General features: G+C 37.3%; 1 protein-coding gene across 3 annotated transcripts in view; it reads left to right on the forward strand.

Annotated features, from left to right (window-relative positions):
* Positions 1-20,833, forward strand: part of PARL (presenilin associated rhomboid like) — a 138,088-nt gene that overhangs the window by 109,905 nt on the left and 7,350 nt on the right. For all 3 annotated transcript variants that reach the window (XM_055568928.1, XM_055568929.1, XM_055568927.1), the window contains 3 exons: positions 10,723-10,818; positions 11,403-11,552; positions 14,189-14,259. In XM_055568928.1, the coding sequence (XP_055424903.1) occupies positions 10,723-10,818; positions 11,403-11,552; positions 14,189-14,259 (317 nt within the window). The remainder of the gene's footprint in view (positions 1-10,722; positions 10,819-11,402; positions 11,553-14,188; positions 14,260-20,833) is intronic.

Consider the following 20,833-nt stretch of genomic DNA (forward strand, 5'->3'; position numbering starts at 1 on the left):
GGTAAGAGTCCAAGTGCATCCTTTAAGTGTGGATATCTGCTTTTCCCTGTGTTCTTTCTGTAGAGTTGCCAGGTGGTTTTCTAAAGTGAGTGTACCATTTATATTCTCTTTGGCAATGTATAAGGATTCCATATGTTATTACTTGTCTTTTTCTATCAGCAACTACAGTTTTTTTGGTATTTTTTTATTGTGATAAAATATACATAACATACAATCTATCATTTTAGTCATAAAATGTGTAATTCATTGGCATTAAGTGCATTCAGTGTTGTGCAACCATCATCACTATCAATTTCTGGAACTTTTCATCATCGCAAACAGAAATTCTGTACCTGTTAAACAATAACTTCCTGTTCCTCTACCCCTTAGCCTTTGGTAACCACTCTTCTACTTTCTGTTTCTATGACTTTGCCTATATATCATATAAGTGGAATTATAAAGTATGTTTTTGTGTATGGCTTCTGTTTAGCATACTGGTTTCCAGGTTCATTCATATTTTAGCATATATCAAAATTTCGTTCTTTTTTAGTGCTGAATACTGTTTTTTTTTTAATTAAAAAAACTGTAGTTGATTTACAGTGTTGTGTTAATTTCTGCTGTATAGCAAAGTGATTCAGTTATATATATATTTATACACATACATTCCTTTTTTAAAATACTCTTTTCCATTATAGTTTATCGTAGAATATTGAATATAGTTCTCTGTGCTATATATACAGTAGGATGTTGCTGTTTATCCCTTCTGTATACTAAAGCTTACATCTGCTAACCCCGACCTCCCAGCCCACCATCCCTCCTCCAGCTTCCTCCTGCTTGGGAGCCACAAGTCTGTTCTCTGTGTTTGTGAGTCTGTTTCTGTTTCGTATGTGTGCGTGTGTGTGTTAGTTGTTCAGTCATGTCCTACTCTTTGCAGTCTCATGGGTTGTAGCCCAGCTAGGCTCCTCTGTCTATAGAATTCTCCAGGCAAGAACACTGGAGTGAGTTGCCATGCCCTTCTTCAAGGAATCTTCCTTACTCATGGGTTAAACCTGGGTCTCCCACGTTGCAGGCAGTTTCTTTACCTTCCGAGTCATCAGGGAAGCCCTCGATAGGTTCATTTGTGTCATATTTTGGATTCCACATATAAGTGATACATCATATTTGTCTTTCTCTTTCTGACTTCGCTTAGTATGATGATCTCTAGTTGCATCCTTCTTGCTATAAATGGTATTTCATTTTTTATATCTGAATAGTATTCCATTGTATATATGTGCCACATCTTTATCCATTCATCTGTTGATGAACATCTAGGTTTTTTTCATATATTGGCTATTGTAAATAAGTGCTGCTAAGAATATAGGGGTGCATGTATCTTTTTTGAGGTATGTCTGGGATATATGCCCAGGAGAGGGATTGCTGGATCATATGGTAATTCCTAGTTTTCAGAGAAACCTCCATACTGTTTTCCACAGTGGGCGCAACATCTTACATTCCCACAAACAGCGTAGGAGGAGGATTCTCTTTTCTCCACACACCTTTTCCAGCACGATGGCCATTCTGACCAGTGTGCAGTGATACTTCATTATAGTTTTAGTTTTGGTTTGCATTTCTCTAATAATTAGCAATTTTGAGCCTCTTTTCATGTGTCTGTTGGCCATCTGTATTTCTTCTTTGGAAGTTAAGCCCTTGTCAGTTGCATAGTTTGCAGATGTTTTCTCCCGTTCTGTAGATTGTTTTTTTCATTTTGTTTATGGTTTCCTTTGCTATGCAAAAGCTTATATAAGTTTGACTAGGTCTCATTGTTTGTTTTTGTTTTTATTTATTTTTGTTGCCTCAGAAGACTGACCTAACATTTTATGTTTTCTTATGTATGATTTATGTCAGCATGTTTTGCCTATGATCTTTTGCAGGAGTTTTAAGGTGTCATATCTTATGTTTAAGACTTGAAGCCATTTTGAGTTAATTTTTGTGTATCATGAGAGGGTGTACTCTTCACTGATTTACACATGGCTGTCCCGCTTTCCCAACACCAGTTGAAGAGACCTTTTCCCATTGTATTAAGGCTGAATAAGATTGTGTTGTATGGATACACTACATTTTATTTATCCAGTCGATGGGCATTGGTTTGTTTTCACCTTTTGGCTCTCATGAATAATGCTGCTAAGAACATTTATGTGTAAGTGTTTTAGTACCTTCCTATTTTTTGGCATGTATATTTAGGAACGGAATTGCTGCATCATATGATAATTCTGTGTTTAACTTTTTGAGAAACTGCTGACTTTCACAGTAGTTGCACCATTTTATATTCTCACCAACAATGTACAAGAGTTCATTTCTCCTTATCTTTGCCGGTACTTGTTAGTTTCCTCTTTTCTTTCTTTTAATAACAGCCATCTTAATGTATGGCAAGTGATATCTCATTGTTTTGACTGCATTTCCCCGAGCATCTTTTCACGTGCAAGTGTCCATTTATTCTTTAGAGAAATATCTGTTTAAATCCTTTGTCCAGGGACTTCTCTGGTGGTCCAGTGGCTTAGACTCTATACTCCCAATGCAGGGGGTCAAGGTTCAATTCCTGGTCAGGGAACTAAATCCCACATGCCACAACTATGACCAAGCGTAGTCAAATAAAAAAAAAATTCTTTGTCCAAGGATTTTTTTTTTTTTTTTTTTGCCTGGACCACGCTGGGATCTTAGTTCTTGGATCAGGGATCGAACCCTTGCCCTCTGCAGTGGAATCACGGAGCCCTCATCACTGGACTGCCAGGGAAGTCTTGCTTTGTTCATTTTTTGAGTTGTCTTTTTGTTGAGCTGTAAGATTTCTTTATATATTTTGGATAGTAGATCTTTTTTAGACATATAATTTGCAATATTTTTCCTATTCTGTGCATTGCCATCACTTTAATAGTGTTCTTTGCAGCACGAACTTTTAATTTTAATGAAATTTCTTATTTTATTGTGCTTTAAGTGTTATATCAAGGAAACTGTGGCCTAATCCACGGTCACAAAAATTTCCACCTTTTCTAAGAGTTTTAGTTTTTACATTTAGGTTTTTGATTCACATTGAATTATGGTTTGTATTCAGTTTGAGGAAGGTGTCCAAATTCATTCTTTTCCTGGTGGATAGCTACTTGCTTCAGCACCATTTGTTAAAAAGACTATTCTTTTTTCTTTTTTTTAATTTTTTATTTTATGTTGGAGGATAGTTGATTAACAATGTTGTGATAGTTTCAGATGAACAGCCAAGGGACTCATGCTATACATAAAAGCCACCACATAACATTGAGCAGAATTCCATGTGCCATACAATACGTCCTTGTTGGTTATCCATTTTAAATACAGCAGTGTGTACATGTCCATCCCAAATTCCTTAACTGTCCCTTCGCCTCTTCTTTCCTCCCAACCATAAGTTTGTTCTCTAAGTCCATAAGTCTGTTGGTAAGTTCATTTGTATAATTTATTTTTAGATTCCACATATAAAGGATATCATATGATATTTCTCCTTCTTTGTCTGATTGACTTCATTCAGCATGAGAGTTTCAAGGTCCATCCATGTTGCTGCAAATGTCATTATTTCATTCTTTTCAGTGGCTGAGTAATATTCCATTGTATATGTGTACCACATCTTCTTTATCCGTTCTTCTTTTGATGGACATTTAGGTCACTTCCCTGTCTTGGTTATTGTAAACAGTGCTGCAGTAAACATTGGGATTCACGTATCCTTTCAGCTCATGTTTTTCTCCAGATATACGCCCAGGAGTGGGATTGCAGGGTCATATGGTAGCTCTATTTTTAGTTTTTTAAAGAAACTCCATACTGTTCTCCATAGGAGCTGTACCAGTTTACATTTCCACCAAGTGTAGGAGGATTCTCTTCTCTCCAAACCCTCTCCAGCATTTGTTTGTAGATTTTTTATGATAGCCATTTTGACTGGTGTGAGGGGATATCTCATTGTAATTTTGATTTGCATTTCTCTGATAATTAATGATGTTGAACATCTTTTCATGTGCCTCTTGGTCATCTTTGTGTTTTCTTTGGAGAAATGTCTATTTAGGTCTTCTGCCCATTTTTTGACTGGGTTGTTTTGATGCTGTGAAGCATCATGAACTGTTTATAAATTTTAGAGACTAATCCCTTGTCAGTCACATCGCTTGCAAGTATTTTCTCCCAATCTGTGGGTTGTCTTTTCATTTTATTGTTTCCTTTGCTTTGTAAAAGCTTTTGAGTTTAAGTAGGTCCCATTTGTTTATTTTTATTTCCGTTATCCTGGGAGATGGGTTGAAAAAGATATTGCTGCCATTTATGTCAGAAACTGTTCTGCCTATATTTTCCTTTAGGAGTTTTATAGTGTCTGGTCTCATATTTAGGTTTAATCCATTTGAGTCTTATTTTTGTGTATGGAATTAAAAAATGACTAATTTCTTTTTCTTTACATAAGAGACTGTCTTTTCAGCATTGTGTAGTCTTGCTTCCTTTGTCATTAAAAAGGCTATTCTTTTCCCATTGAATTGTCTGGGACCACAATTAAAAAAAACAAGGCAGTTGGCATAGATGTATGGATGTACTTCTGGACTCTGATTCCGTTCCACTGGTCAATATGCATATCCTTTGGACATGCTGTCTTGATTACTGTAGCTTTGTATTTTAAGTTTTTAGACTGGGAATTGTGAGCCTTCCAATGTTGTTAATATGGAGTGTTATATTGATTACAGTATGTTGAACCAGTTTTGCATTCCTGAAGAAGTTTCACTTGGGCATGGTTTATAATTTCTTATATTCTGCTGAATTTGATATGACAGTATTTTCTTGATGATTTTCTATCTGTGTTCATAATGGATATTGGTAGTTTTCTTGTGATGTCTTTGTCTGGTTTTGATGTCAAGGTAAGGTCCACCCAGAAACTCAGAGTATTATTTGAAATAGAGTAACCCAGAAACTCAGTGTTATCTTAACTGAAATAGTTAGTGATATCATACTAGATTAAGTACACCCTGAATCCAATGACTTGTGTCCTTATAATAAGGGAAGAGACCAGAAAGACACCAAGAGAAAAAACGGGCCTGTGAAGTGAGGGAGCCAGAGGTTGGAGAGGTGCTGCCAAGGTAAGCCAAGAAATGCCAAGAACCACCAGAACCTAGGAAGAAGGACAGAATCTTTCCTAGATTCTTCATAAGGAAACATGACCCAGTTGATAATTCTGTCCTCCAGAACTGTAGGAGAATACATTTTTATTGTTCTAAGCCATCTAGTTTGTAGTAATTAATTATAGCAGCTCTCGGAATGTAATATACTAGTTAAGCCATCTGGTCTTGGGCTTTCCTTTTTTCCTTAAAAAAAAAAATTTTTTTATTTATTTATGACTGTGCTGGGTCCTCATTGCTGTATGGGCTTTTTCTCTAGTTGCAGTGAGCAGGGGCTACTCCTGGTTGGGGTATGTGGGCTTCTCATTGTGGTGGCTTCTCTTGTGGAACAAGGGCTCTAGGTGTGCAGGCTTCAGCAGTTGCAGCTCCCATGCTCTAGAGCACAGGCTCAGTAGTTGTGGTGCATGGGCCTAGTTGCTCCACAGCATGTGGGATTCTCCCGGACCAGGGATCGAAACTGTGTCCCCTGCATTGGCAGGCAGATTCTTTACCACTGAGCCAGCAGGGAGGCCCTTGGGCTTTTATTTATGTGAATTTTTTTTTATTGTTATTAATAATTCAGTCTCTTTACTTCTTATAAAGGCCTATTCAGATTTTGTCTTTTTCCTGGAGTCAGTTTCAATGCTTTGTCTTTCTGGGAATTTGTCAGTTTCATCTAAGTTATTCTCATTTGTTGATATGCTATTGTTCATAGTATTCTTAGAATCCTTTTTATTTCTGTAAGGTCAGTAGTAACATTCTGCTTTCTTTCCTGATTTTAGGTATTGTGAGTCTTTTTGTCTTTGTCAGTCTAGCTAAAGGTTTGTCAACTGATGATGTCAAAGAACCAGCTTTCAGTTTCATTGATTTTTCTCTAGTTTTCTAGTCTCTACTTCATCCAAACTCTTTATTTCTCCTTCTACTTGCTTTGTGTTTACTTTATTCTTTTTTTTTTTCCTAGTTTGCTAAAGTAGAAGCTTAGGTTATTGCTTTGAGGTCTTTTTTAGTGTAGGCATTCACAGCCCTGTTTTTGCTATATCCTCTAAGTTTTAGTATTGGCTGAGCATGATCTGCCGTAACAAAATATGACACCATAGACCAGGTAGCTTAAGCAGCAGAAATTAATTTTCTCATAATTCTGGGGTTCGAAGTCCAGCATGGTCAGTTTCTGGTGAGATCTTTCTTAGCTTACAGACTGCCACCTTCTTGCTGTGTCTTCATATGGCAGATACAGCAAGAGCACACTCTCTGGTATCTCTCTAATAAGGACATTAATCCCATCATGAAGGCCCCACCTCTAAATCTAATTACCTCCTAAGGTCCCATCCCCAGATACCATCCTGTTAAGGATTAGGTCTTCAACATATGAATCTTAGGGGGACACAATTCAGTTCATGGCAGTTATGTTTGTTTTTTTTTCCATTCATTTCAAAGTACTTCCTAATTTTCCTTGTGGTTTCTTCTTTGTTTATTGGTTATTTAAGACTGTGTGATTTTCACATTTTTTTAATCACTAGCATTTATTAATAGGATGGATAAATATAGGTTGAAAAACGTACTTGACAGCAAAATATCAAATTGATAAGCCAGGCTATAAAATGTATTTGTGTGTGTGCTAGGTTGCTTCAGTCATGTCTGACTCTGTGCTACCCTTTGCACTGCAGCCTGCCAGGCACCTCTGTCCTTCAAATTCTCTAGGCAAGAATACTGGAGTGAGTTGCCATGCCCTCCTCCAGGGGATCTTCTCGATCCAGGGATTGAACTCTGGTCTCTTAAATCTACCTGTACTGGCAGGTGGGTTTGGGTTCTTACCACTAGGCCACCTGGGAAGCCCATAAAATGTATACATTTTTAAAAACATTAAAAAAAATTTTTTTTTTACAAAGAGCATTTACTATAATGGTCACTTACATCTTGTCATTCACATAGCAACAGTAGAGATCCCGGGGGTAGCATGCAGAACTGAAGTGCCCCAAAGAGGGCAGAGGCAAGAGCAGAATAATATGCTGAGAAAAGACTCTTAAGAGCAATTCCAAAAAAAAGAAAGAAAAAAACAACCAGGCAAAAATATCATCACAAAATTGTACCTGAGTGACGAGAAGCTCAGTTTCAAATCCAGAAACCTAGGTTAACACTTTAGTCTGCTTCATTCTTTTCTTTGGATGCTTAACCCAGCCAGCACTTCCATCTTGTAGCCAAATCCAATGTGATCAATCACTAGTCAGTTAAGGCCTCAGCTTTCTATTGAAGAGTTCCTGATAACCCGATGGAGACATACTTGCTCTGGCTTCAGTTAGCATGCTGTCAAGCATCCCTCTCTGTGCTTAACATGCCAACAGAGTACCCAAGTCTTCCTCTTCTCCTTATTCACCATGAATACACATTTACAAACAGGAAGCATTGATACCCCTTTTTTGTAAACATTCCTTGAGAAACATTAAAGCGGGAGGACTTCACTCTTACATTCCACATATTTTTGAATTTTACAAATGTATTATTGACTTGTAATTTTATCCCATTGTTGTTAGAGAATATACTTTTTATAATTTCAGTTTTGAAAATTTCAGTTTGAAAATTTATTGAGACTTGTTTTGTGGCTAAACATATGATCTGTCCTGGATAATGGTCCATGTGCATCTCAGAAGGATGTGTATTTTCTTGAGTGGTATGTTCTATAGATGTCTGTTAGGTCAAGTTGATTTATAGTATTAAAATCTTCTACATCCTTGCTGATCATCTAATTCTATCCATTGTCACAAATGAAGTGTTGAAGTTTCTCAACCATTATTGAGTCATTTATTTTTCCCTTAAGTTTTATCAATCTTTACTTCATATATTTTGGGTTTCTATTGTTAGTAGCATATATGTTTATAATTGTCATATCTTCCTCATGGATATAAAGATTTTTTTTTTTAACCCTTTTGTCATTATGTAATATCATTCTTTGTCTCTAGTAACAAATACCATCTTGAAGTCTACTTTTTTTTATTCTTGTGACTTTCTAGATCCCAGGAATATGTGAGGTTTTGTAAGCACCTGTGACTATCTCATTGCTAATATTTTCCTTTTAAGATTTTTGTTTAGTCTCTATTATCCATCACCTCAGCCAGCTGGGAACTTAAACACTTGACTATAATTGCTTTTGACAGATTCCTCCTGGGGAATGAATTTTGCACTTGAGCTCCCAGTCAGATCAAATACAGACATCCTTGCTTGTGGGGTCTTCCAATAAATTATTATCAGATAGGTCAGATGATGATAGTTCTTTGGGAACAAGGCTTTGGAAGAGATTCAGCTCCAGTCTGCTGTCTCTGGTGGTTGCCAGGCAGCACTGGGAAAGTGGATTGTTTTCATGTAACTTATATCTGAAAAGTGGGGGCCTGGGATTAGAGCAGGTTAAAATGCCTCAAAGCTCACTATTCTTACTGAGTTTCATCATTTTTCTTAAGAAAAAAAAAAAAAAAGTTGGATTGCTGCAAGCCTTTGGCTAGTTTTCAGAGTTCTGAAAAAGTTGATTCTAACATTTTTTTGGGGCCAACTTTTTCACTGCTTTTATGAAGGAGAGAAGTTTTGGAGGTCTTTATTCCATATTCTTGCTGATAAAATCAAGTGCATCACTTTTGGCAAAGGTAGGCACTGAGGCACCAGCAACCTTTCCAAATCAATAGTGCCAAGCTAGTCCTAGGCATGACTGGGTTAGGAGGAGGCAAGTAACCCTTCTCTTAAATGGAGATACAAACAGAGACTTTAAACACTTGTACCTTGAAAAGGAAAAGGAGGGGGAGGGAACCATTTTCTTGGAGTAATCTACATACTAGATGTATGTACTATGGGGCTTCCAGACGGTAAAGAATCCACCTACAATGCAGGAGACCCAGGTTCGATCCCTGGGGTGGGTAGATCCCCAGGAGAAAGGAGTGGCTACCCACTCCAGTATTCATGCCTGGAGAATTCCATGGTCAAAGGAGCCTGGTGGGCTACAGTCTATGTGGTCACAAAGAGTCAGTTATGAATGAGTGACACATACACACACACATACAACCTTTATGATGTTTAGCGAGTTTTATTCTCACTTTACAATGAGGAAACTGAAGTGAAGGCCATGAAATGCCACAGGCCACAAACCTTCTAAGGGCATACCTTTAGGATTCAGACCTAAAAAGGCTATTCCCTTTATACCATAATTTTCACTTTTTGAGTTATCACTGTGTGATCACTACATTTAGTCATATTTTCTCATCTAGTCATCTTTCAACTCTTTGAGGTAGTTTTTTTTTTTTTTTTTTTTTAAACAGAAGAGAAAACTGAGGCTGAGATGTTAGGCCTCTTGCCCGGGTTACAGTGTAAACAGAACAGAGTCAGTCCTGCTAGTTTTCTTCATGCTTAACTTTAGACAGTGTGCACTGTTTCTTCAGAGGATTGTCACCTCCTTTCCTGCTCACTTGCTTCTGGGGACCAGCATATACTGTTTCCCAGTTAAGGAGCTGTTTGGTGTCTGAAGTCCTAGAGTGACCAAGGTCAAAAGAAATCCCCTTGGCTATCTGTGTCTGTGTCTAGTAGAAGGAGCACTAGATTAGAAATTCTGGCTTAGCAGAATGTTGCTAGAATTGAAGAAGTTGAAAGGGCTAGTTGCTTGTTGCTTAAAGAGGTTGAAGGAATGAATGAATACATGTTTAAATTTCTTTAATTGAAGTAGATGTGTGCCTACTATGTGTAAGGAGTTGTGGTACCTAAAATTAATGTATTTTTTAAAGTTTGCAGTTCTTAATAACTTAGTTCTTCCCTAGAATTAACTATTGTGTCATAAACCTACTAGTCAATAGACTTTTTTTAACTATTTAACTATTTTGTCAGAAAGCTTAATTTAGTGGTAGTTCTAGCAACTTCAGTTCTTGCAGAAAAATGAAAGTCACCTGACTCCCACATGTAAACATATTTTCAAAAGCAATTGCAAAATTCTTCCAAACTATTCGTGAATTCTTAAATAATGAGTATTTTTTGCAGACCTGTGGATCTTTGTCTATATGGATGATCTTCTTTTATTTTTAGACTTATTTTTGGGCTGTGTTGAGCAGCATTTGGAATCTTAGTTCCTGGACTAGGAATCAAAACTGCATCTCCTGTGGTGGAAATGCAGAGTCTGAACCACTGGGCCACAAGGGAAGTCCCTACACAGATGATACATAGGTGTTTCTGAAAGCTGTTCAGAAGTTAAAGAAGCATACCATTCCTTTTGGAAAAAGAAAGCTTTTTTACTCTTGGCCAAAGAACCTAATTCTGTACATTACTTCTGTCTTTGACTTGGCCATTTTCAAACAGTAATTACAGATCTGCTTATTTATTGAGAAGAAGTAAAATATGGAGCTGAGTGAAGGAAGTTACCTCCTAGAACATTTGCAGTTTTACAGGAATTTTCTGACTTTACCAACCCGTGACAGTTTTGATACTCAAAAACATTGATTTCACTTACTTTTCCTAACTTACCCCCTCTCCCAAGTATGTAATAACTTGTTTTTTTGTGATACTCTTTAATGTGGTAGAAAATCTGATTCATAAGGACTTTTGATCAGACTTTCTTTGTTTTTATTTTTAATTTCCTAAATTAGAAATGTTTATTTTGTAGGTATCATAGCTGCAAATGTTTTTGTATTTTGTTTGTGGAGAGTACCTTCTCTGCAGCGGACAATGATCAGATACTTCACATCCAATCCAGCCTCAAGTAAGTCTAACTTGTGTGATTTTTATTTTGAGGTGGAAGTAATATGAAGGAAATATGCTTTATGGTAATTGAAGTGCTATAAGAAATATGACTAACTTGTCAATAGTTATAAGCAAAATCTGGAGGATAGGCTGTAAGCTCGTGGCAGACAGGAACCTCATTTCTCTTACAACTGTATCCAGACACCTAAAATGTACCTTGCACATAGTAGGTTTCCATAATACGTTTTTTGTGACTTAAGATCAGTGATCACTATAAGTTTACTCTTTAAAGAGACTGTTATATACAGTTTTATTTCTTTCTGTGATTTAAATAATTTACTAATTATTTTTTCTAGCTAACTTTTTCCATGGGACAAGTTGCTTTTGTTGACCTGAGAATTTTTATTGGTTGCTATAGAAAAGAGATTTAAGGTAGCTTGTACCACTTTGAAAAATGCTATCTTAAACCATCTTATCCAGTCTTTTAACTGGCTCTGGTTTGTTGTGCATGTTTTTTTCATAATGGTAATGAAAAAAGTCTAAACTGGATCATTTTCCCTGGCTGTGTGTGCACAATTACAGGATGTTTTCTTTCTTTTATAGAGGTCCTTTGTTCTCCAATGTTGCTGTCAACGTTCAGTCATTTCTCCTTGTTTCACATGGCAGCCAATATGTATGTCTTGTGGAGCTTCTCCTCCAGCATAGTGAACATTCTGGGTCAAGAGCAGTTCATGGCAGTATACTTATCTGCAGGTAATCAGCTTTCATCTTGGGCCTGTCCGGAGTTTAAGTGCCTCTCACCTGTCTGGAGAAGGGACAAAGGGAATGATTACAGCCACATTCTGTATACAGTAATCCTCAGTACATATTTATTTTTCAGATTGTATACAGAGAAGGATACAAGCTGGTGTAGTACTTAAGCATGTCATTTTTGTCTCCCAAGGCCTTGGTTTCTTTAGCTCAGGCCCACCGTTTTATAGATGAGTGGTTCCCAGACTTCTCGGCTGCCTTAATCATGTGGATCTTTGTTCAATATCTTTACACTCAATTCCAAAGTGTGTTCAGTTTCCAGAAAGCTTCTGATTAGAGCTCTCCAGTAGGACTGTCAAGAATGAGTTCGTTCATTTTGTTGCAAGGATACATTAACATGGAACCACTCTAGTCATCCTGGACTTAGCAGCATTTCTTTATCTCAGCTTGAAAATGATAACTCAAGATTCCAGGTTCCTAAATGCTGCTAAATTGGCAGTTGGTTGATTAAAGTTTGCTTGTCTCAAAAAACCGTGAACTTCCAGATGTTCAAGCTGGTTTTAGAAAAGGCAGAGGAACCAGAGATCAAATTGCCAACATTTGCTGGATCATCAAAAAAGCAAGAGAGTTCCAGAAAAACACCTATTTCTGCTTTATTGACTATGCCAAAGCCTTTGACTGTGTGGATCACAAAAAACTGTGGAAAATTCTGAAAGAGATGGGAATACCAGACCAACTGACCTGCCTCTTGAGAAACCTGTATGCAGGTCAGGAAGCAACAGTTAGAACTGGACATGGAACAACAGACTGGTTCCAAATAGGAAAAGGAGTACGTCAAGGCTGTATATTGTCACCCTGCTTCTTTAACTTCTATGCAGAGTTCCTCATGAGAAACGCTGGGCTGGAGGAAGCACAAGTTGGAATCAAGATTGCTGGGAGAAATATCAATAACCTCAGATACGCAGATGACACCACCCTTATGGCAGAAAGTGAAGAAGAACTAAAGAGCCTCTTGATGAAAGTGAAAGAGGAGGGTGAAAAAGTTGGCTTAAAGCTCAACATTCATAAAACTAAGGTCATGGCATCTGGTCCCATCACTTCATGGCAAATAGATGGGGAAACAGTGGAAACAGTGTCAGACTTTATTTTTTTGGGCTCCAAAATCACTACAGATGGTGATCACAGCCATGAAATTAAAAAACGCTCACTCCTTGGAAGGAAAGTTAATGACCAACCTAGATAGCATATTAAAAAGCAGAGACATTACTTTGTCCACAGAGGTCCGTCTGGTCAAGGCTATGGTTTTTCCAGTGTTCATATGTGGGCGTGAGAGTTGGACTATAAAGAGGGCTGAGTGCAGAAGGGCTGATGCTTTTGAACTGTGGTGTTGGAGAAGATTCTTGAGAGTCCCTTGGACTACAAGGAGATCCAGCCAGTCCATCCTAAGGGAAATCAGTCCTGGGTGTTCATTGGAAGGACTGAAGTTGAAGCTGAAACTCCAATACTTTGGCCACCTGATGCAGAGAGCTGACTCATTTGAAAAGACCCTGATGTTGGGAAAGATTGAAGGCAGTAGAAGGGGACGACAGAGGATGAGATGGTTAGATGGCATCACCGACTCAATGGACATGAGTTTGGGTAAACTCCGGGAGTTGGTGATGGACAGGGAGGCCTGGTGTGCTGCGGTTCATGGGATTGCAAAGAGTCAGACACGACTGAGCGACTGAACTGTCTCAAAAAAAATGTATTTTGTTTGCAAAATGTACTTAAAGCCGTAAAGTATAAAAATTCATTCCTAAAATCCTTTCATTTAAAAACAGTGTATCTGCCAGTTATGTGTAGTGAAAATACACTCAACTTAGAGACGGAAGACCTAGGTTCAGATCCTATGTCTGCTACCAGCTGTATAATGTTGCAGAAAAGATGGTACCTCTCTGAGGGTAATAGTACTCACTCTCATGACATGGGGTTGTAGAAGGGATGAAAATAGAAGCATCTACCACAAGGTCCAGAGCGGGTACTTAATCGTTGTTATTACTCATGTGCATCTAGTCCCTCAAAACAGAAGCTGAGTAACGTCTTTGGCCTGTGTATGTAGTTCTTTCCCCCAAGCATTAATGTTGTTCTAAGTACAAAGAGTCTCTTTCAAGTGCCATTAATTCCTACTCCACAGAAAGTTGTTTTTTGAAATTAGCCACAGTCAAGGTCAAATGACATTGGTGCCAAAGGGACCTAAAAAATCATCTAGTCTAGATCTGCAGCACATTCGTTTGGCAAACTGGGTAAAATACAGACTCCCTGGTCCTACTCCACAGAGTCTGATTTAGTCTATAGCATGCAGTCCAGAGAATTCCCAAATAGTTGGTGAGTTTGGGCCATAGTCTTTCTTCATACAGTATGGATGAGGAAAATGAAAATTAAGAGGTGGAGTGAATGACCCTGTGTTACTTAGTAAGTGGTGGAGTGGGTCAGACTTTGCTTTTCCTATAATATATCTGAAGTGATAGGCAGAATAAGTATTTATGCCTGCACCTTGACTGGGGAAGAAACCCAACTGTTGGTCTTCATGGGGTGGAGGTCAGAAATGGAAGCCATTTTTATACCTCACTGAAATTACTGAAATGTGATTTATTTCTTAGGTGTTATTTCCAATTTTGTCAGTTATGTGTGTAAAGTTGCCACAGGAAGATATGGACCATCACTTGGTGCAGTAAGTATTTCTAGTTAAAATTTTTCACTTCATTTTGAAATTTAGATGTACAAGAAAGTTGCAAAATTAGTACAGATTCATATTACCCTTAACCCTGTTATTAGCTACAAAACCACAGTACAACGATCAAAGCAGGAAATTACTATTAAAACAATACTACTAACTAATCTGAGTCTAATATAGAATGTATACATTTGTAAAGCCTTATAAATTTAAGGCTATAGCTTTTAGTCATCTATATATACTTAACTGGCACAGAGTACATATCATGAGGAGTAGTCAAAATAGTGGGTATCCAATCCCCATAAACCAGAGAGCCTAATCTAGCATTGAAAAATTCTAAATAGAGATTTGAATCTGGTACTGTATCCTCTTGTTTATCAGTATTTGTGTGCTGTGTAGGTTGGACTACTAGGCACTGTACTTGCTAGAGTCTGGGAATGCATCCAGTGAGCAAGATCAGTTTCCTGGTCTCAATTATGTTCAGGATGATTTTGTAAAAATTACAAGTCTGTTTTCTTTTGCATTTAATGGCAAATTTCTAGACACGTGGAAGTCGTTACATATTTCTTTAAAGACTACACATTTAATTGTGCATAAATACTAATGCACTTAAATGTTTTCAAATAGAAATGTTATGTTTAAAGAAACTACAAATGTTTAATTTCAGAAAAGCACCCTTATGTAAAATAATCATGCCATAATTTGTCTGTTCCTCAGATTTGTTTCTACTTAATTTTCCTGATGAGGCCGGTATCTTGTCCTGTGACCTTTATGCTTTAACTTTAGCCCCCTACCCTTTTTTCTTTGTGGAATGTTTTCTATATAAAATTCGGTGCCAGTATAATTTATATATCTCAAATCTGTTCTGTACCTCATTTGTCAACTAAGTACCTGTTTTGTGAAGACCAATTGGATGAATCAGACATGGATTTTGACTTCAAATTTAGTTTAGTTGGGAAGCAAACATTACCCGCTACCTCTTACCCACTTGGCAACCACAAGTCTGTTCTTTATATCTGTGAGCCTGGTTATATTTCATAGGTATGTTGATTTGTGTTGTATTTAGATTCTACATGTTAGTGATGTCATATGGTATTTGTCTTTTTCTCACTTAGTATGATAATCTTTAGGTCCATCCTTGTTGCTGAAAAATGGCATTATTCATTCTTTTTTATGGCTGAGTAATATTCCACTATACATATGTACCGCATCTTCTTTATCCATTCTTCTGTCAGTGGACATTTAGGTTGCTTTCATGTCTTGGCTATTTTAAATAGTGCTGCTATGTACATAGTAATGTATATATCTTTTTGAATTATAGTGTTGTCTGGGTGCCCAGAAGTAGCATTGCTGGATCATATGGCAACTCTAGTTTTTTTTGAGTGATCTTCATACCGGTTTCCACAGTGGCTGCACCAATCTGCACTCTCATCTCCACACCTTCTCTAGCATTTTTTTATCTGTAGACTTCTTAATGATAGCAGCCATTATGACCAGTGTGAGATGTTACTTTATTACAGTTTTGATTTGTATTTCTCTAATAATTAGCAGTGTTGAGCATCTTTTCATGTGTCTATTGGCCTTGTGTATTTCTCCTTGGGAAAACTGTCTATTTAGGACTTCTGGCCATTTTTCAATTGGGTTGTTTGGTTTTTTGATATTGTATAAACTGTTTGTATATTTTGGAAATTAAGCCCTTGTCCATCGCATCATTTGCAAATAGTTTCTCCCATTCTATAGGTTGTCTTTTTATGTTTATGGTTTCCTTTGCTGTGCAGAAGCTTGTAAGCTTGGTTAGATCCCATTTGCTTATTTTTGTTTTTATTTCTATTGCCCTGGGAGTCTGACCTAAGAAAACATTGGTATGATTTATGTGAGGGAATGGTCTGCCTATGATCTAGGAGTTTTATGGTATCATATCTTACATTTAAGTCTGTAAGCCATTTTGAGTTTATTTTTGTGCGTGGTGTGAGGGTATGTTCTAACTTCATTGACTTAGGTGCAGCTCTGCAACTTTCCCAGCACCACTTGCTAAAGAGGCTATTTCCTATTTTATATTCCTGCTTCCTTTGTTGAAGATTAAGTGGTGTGTGGGTACCGCCCCCGCCTCTCTGTTGTGTTCCATTGAGCTGCATGTCTGTTTTTGGGCCAATGCTAACACACTGTTTTGATTACTGTGGCTTTGTAGTATTGTCTGAAGTCTGGAAGAACTATATCTCCTGCTTTGTTCTTTTTCCTCAGGATTGCTTTGGCAATTCTGTCTTTTATGGTTCCATGTAAATTTTAGGATTATTTGTTCTAGTTCTGTGAAAAATGTCATGGGTAATGTGATAGGGATCTCATTAAATCTATAGGTTGTTTTAGGTAGTATAGCCATTTAAATAGTATTAATTATTCCAAGCCTAGAGCATGGGATATCTTTCCATTTCTTTGTATCATCTTTAATATCCTTTATTTTGTAGTTCTGAGCATATATCTTTCACCTCCTCGGTGAGGTTTCTGTTATTTTTTATGTGATTTTAAAGGGGATTGTTTGTTTACAGTTTCTGATATTTCATTGTTAATGTAAAAAAAGGCAACTGATTTCTGTATGTTAAACTTGTGTCCTGCTATCTTAACTGAATTCATTTATCAGTTCTAGTAGTTTTTGTGTGGAGTCTTTAGGATTTTCTATTGATATATATATAGTAGCTTGTCATTTGTGTATAATGACAGTTTTACCTCTTCCCTACCAATTTGGATACCTTTTATTTGTTTTTATTGTCTGATTGCTGTGGCTTGGGCTTCCAATACCATGTTGAAAAGAAGTGCTAAGAGTGGGCATCCTGGTCTTGTTCCAGATTTTAGCAGGAAGGCTTTCAGCTTTTCACCATTGAGTATTATATTGGCTGTGGGTTTGTCATAAATAGCTTTTATTATGTTATGTTCCCTCTGTACTCATTTTTGTAGGGGTTTTTATCACGAGTGAATGTTAAAATTTATCAGATGTTTTTTCTGTATCTGTTGAGATGGTCGTGTGGTTTTTGTCTTTTCTCTTGTTGATGTGTGTCACATTGATTGATTTGCATATATTGAACCCTCCTTGTGATCTGGGGATGAATCCAGCTTGGTCATGGTGTATGGCTTTTTTATATGTCGTTGGATTCAGTTTGTTAATATTTTGTTGAGATTTTTTTCGTGTCTATATTTATCAAAGATACTGACCTGTAATTTTCTTTTTTGGTATTGTCTTTGCTTTTGGTATCCGGGTGATGTTGGCTTCATAGAATGTCTTTGGAAGTGTTCCTTTCTCTTCAGTCTTTTGGAAGAGTTTAAGAAGGAGCAGTATTATGTTCTTCTTTGTATGTTTGGTAGAATTCCCCAGCTAAGCTATCTGGTCCTGGAGTTTTGTTTCAGGGATTTTTCTTTAAATTTTAGATTCTGTTTCATTTCTAGTGATTGTTCTGTTCAAATTATTTATTTCTTCTTGATTCAGTTTTGGTGGACTGTATGTTTCTAGAAAGTTGTCCGTTTTTTTCTAGATTGTCAAATTTCTTGGCATATATTTGTTCACAGTATTCTGTTAATGGCTTTTTGTGTTTCTGTGGTATCAGTTATGATTTTTCCTCTTGTATTTCTTATTTTGTTTATTTGGATCTTTGCTCCTTTCTTCTTGGTGAGCCTGACCAGAGAATTGTCAGTGTTGTTTACCCTGTCAAAGAACCAGCTGTTTACTGTGTTGGGTTTTTTTTCCCCCTGTTATCTCTATTTTATTTATTTCCTCTCTGATCTTTAATGTCTGCTTCCTTCTGCTAGCTTGAGGTTTTGTTTGTTCTTTTTCACATTCTTTTGGGTGGTGGGTTAGGATTGAGGTTATTTGAGATTTTTCTTGTGTCTTAAAGAAGGCATTGTATTGCTATGAACTTCCCTGTAAGAGCTGCTTTTGCTGCATCCCATAGATTTTGTATGGTTGTGTTTATAAATAGTTTATCATTGGCTGAATTTGCATACCAATATTATGATAATCTGCTTGCTGTAACTTCATTGCTTTAGCTTATCACTGATCTAAACTATACATAAACTGATTTCTCATGCTTAGGTAGAGTATCTTCAGTCTCTTTCTTATAAAGTTGCAAGCGAAACAAAACGATAGCTAGTGCAGATTCATTTGGCATTTCATTTTGACTTATCTATAGTGTTCTGGAAGGACAGGGAAGCCTGGTGTGCTGCAGCCCATGGGGTCACAAAGAGTTGGATAGGACTTAGCGACTGAACACCAATAGTGTTCTGGAGTATATCTCTTTGTATAACTTTTTAACCTTTGCTCTGGGTACTACAATCTATGTATATCCCTACCACAATCTACTTGTAGTATCATTTTACCAGTTTGAGTGAAGTGAGCCCTATCTCACTTTTTGCCCCATACCTTCTCCAGATTTTAGTTGTCTTAAATATTTCCTCTGCATACATTTATGATTTTTGCTTCAACCAATAAACATGAGTTAGAAAATTCCAAGACAGAAGGACAGTCTATTGTATTTACACATAATTTTTTACTTTTTCCCTGATTTGTTCTTTCTGATGTTCCAAGATTTCCTCCTTTTGTCATTTCATTGTGTAGAAAACTTCTCTTAGCCATTCCTTTAGCCCCTAGCCAGTTAGGTCTGCTGTGACGGATTCTCAAGTTTTCTTTGTTCTGAGAGTGTTTTAATTTCCCTTTCATTTTTTTTTCTTCCCTTCATTTCTGAAGGATATTTTCATTGGATATAGAACTCCAGGCTCAGTTCTTTCAGCAATTGAAAAATGTGCCACTTTTTTTTTTTTCACCTCCATAGTCTCTGAAGAGAAATTCTTTGTTGTTCAAGTAGCTTTTCCCCTTGTAGGTAAGATGTCATTTTCTAGTACCACTTTCTAGACCTTTTCCTTTGTCTTTAGTTTCAGAAGTTTGACTGTGTGTCTCGTCATGGACATCTGTGTTTATCTTGTGTGTGGTTCGCTCAGTTTCTTGAATATTTAGGTTTATGTCTTTGGGAGTTGATCTGCCGTTTCTTCAGATACCTTTTCTGCCTTGCCCTTTTTCTTCTCTCTCTCTGGGGCTCTGACAAACTGATAGTTTATTATCCCTAAAACCTCAGTAACTTTTTTTAAAGTCTGTTTTTTCTCTGTGGTTCAGACTGGGTAATTGCTATTCTGTCTCAAGGTAACTGATTAATTATTTCTGTCCTTTCCATTCTTCTTGAGCCATTTGTTGTTTTTATTTAGGTTATTACAGTTTTTAGTTTTCATTTTTCTTGATATCTTCTATTTCTTTGAGCCTTTCTATTTCTATGCTGTTTCTTTTTTAACTTGTTTAAAGCATGTTTGTGATTGCTTGTTGAACCACTTTTATGATGGCTGCTTTAAAATGCTTGTTAAATATTTCTAACATCTGTGTCAACTTGATGGTATCTATTGATTGTCTTTTCTCATTTGAGTTGAGATTTTTCTTGTTCTTGGTGTAATGGGTGACTTTAATTTTAATTTATTTTTTTGGCCAGGACGTGCTACTTGGGAGATCTTAGATCCCTGACTAAAAATTGAACCTGAACCACGGCACTGAAAGTGTTGAGTCCTAACCACTGGAGCTGCAAGGAATTCCCTGATAAGTGATTTTAAGTGAAACCTGGACATTTTGGATATTACATTATGAGACTTCAATCTTAATTAACTCTGTGTGGCAGGCCTCCTCTGACAGTGCTCTGATCACTAGTGCCGGGTGAGGTTGGTAGTCCAGGTTCCCCACTCCAGCTCCTTTGACAGTGGTGGGGAAGGGCTCTTGTTGCTGCAGGGCGGGCAGTTCTGGCTCCTCAGTAGACCTCTGCTAATACCGCTCTGTCTAGGAGGAGCAAGAGTGCCTTATTACTGCTGCGTGAGTGACCTCCACTGACACCACCCTGTCAGAGGGTGGGGTGCCTTGTTAGTCTTTAAGAAGGGAAGTCCAGACTCCACTCAGCTTTTGCTGATGGGGATCAGGCCATGGTTGTTTCTGTCGTGTTTGTCTGGAGTAGAGTGGTTGTTGTCTGAAAACTTTTCTGTCTTGCTAGACTGCTTTCTTGTTCCTTTGGCTAGAGTGAGCGTTTTTGGGTACAGACCTATTTTGTCTGAGTTCATTGGTGTTTCCAGGTTGTGAGCTTCGCCAGAGCCCAGTCTGAGCAGCATTAGGCCAAAAGAAAACTCACCACTATGTTGTTCCTTGGCTCCTAAGGTTTCCAGCTGGGCTGCTTTCCTTTCTCAGCTTTTCAGAGTTGTCTTTTACTTGTTTTACATATAACACCTGGGGTTTTTAGCAGTATGTAGCTTGCAGAAGCAAAAGGCTTCTTAAAGCAAATTGATTTAAAATTCATAGTTAAAAAAAATCACCCACAAAAAGCTTTTATATGATAACATACATGAAGATTAAATAAAGAAAAGTACTTATGAAAATTGGTTTCCTAATTAATGAGTTGACCTTTATGCATATCACTTTTCACTTTCATGCATTGGAGAAGGAAATGGCAACCCACTCCAGTGTTCTTGCCTGGAGAATCCCAGGGATAGGGGAGGCTGGGTGGTG

This window comes from Bubalus kerabau, chromosome 2 (genome assembly GCF_029407905.1).
Source record: "Bubalus kerabau isolate K-KA32 ecotype Philippines breed swamp buffalo chromosome 2, PCC_UOA_SB_1v2, whole genome shotgun sequence".
In the NCBI taxonomy this organism is placed as follows: domain Eukaryota; kingdom Metazoa; phylum Chordata; class Mammalia; order Artiodactyla; family Bovidae; genus Bubalus; species Bubalus kerabau.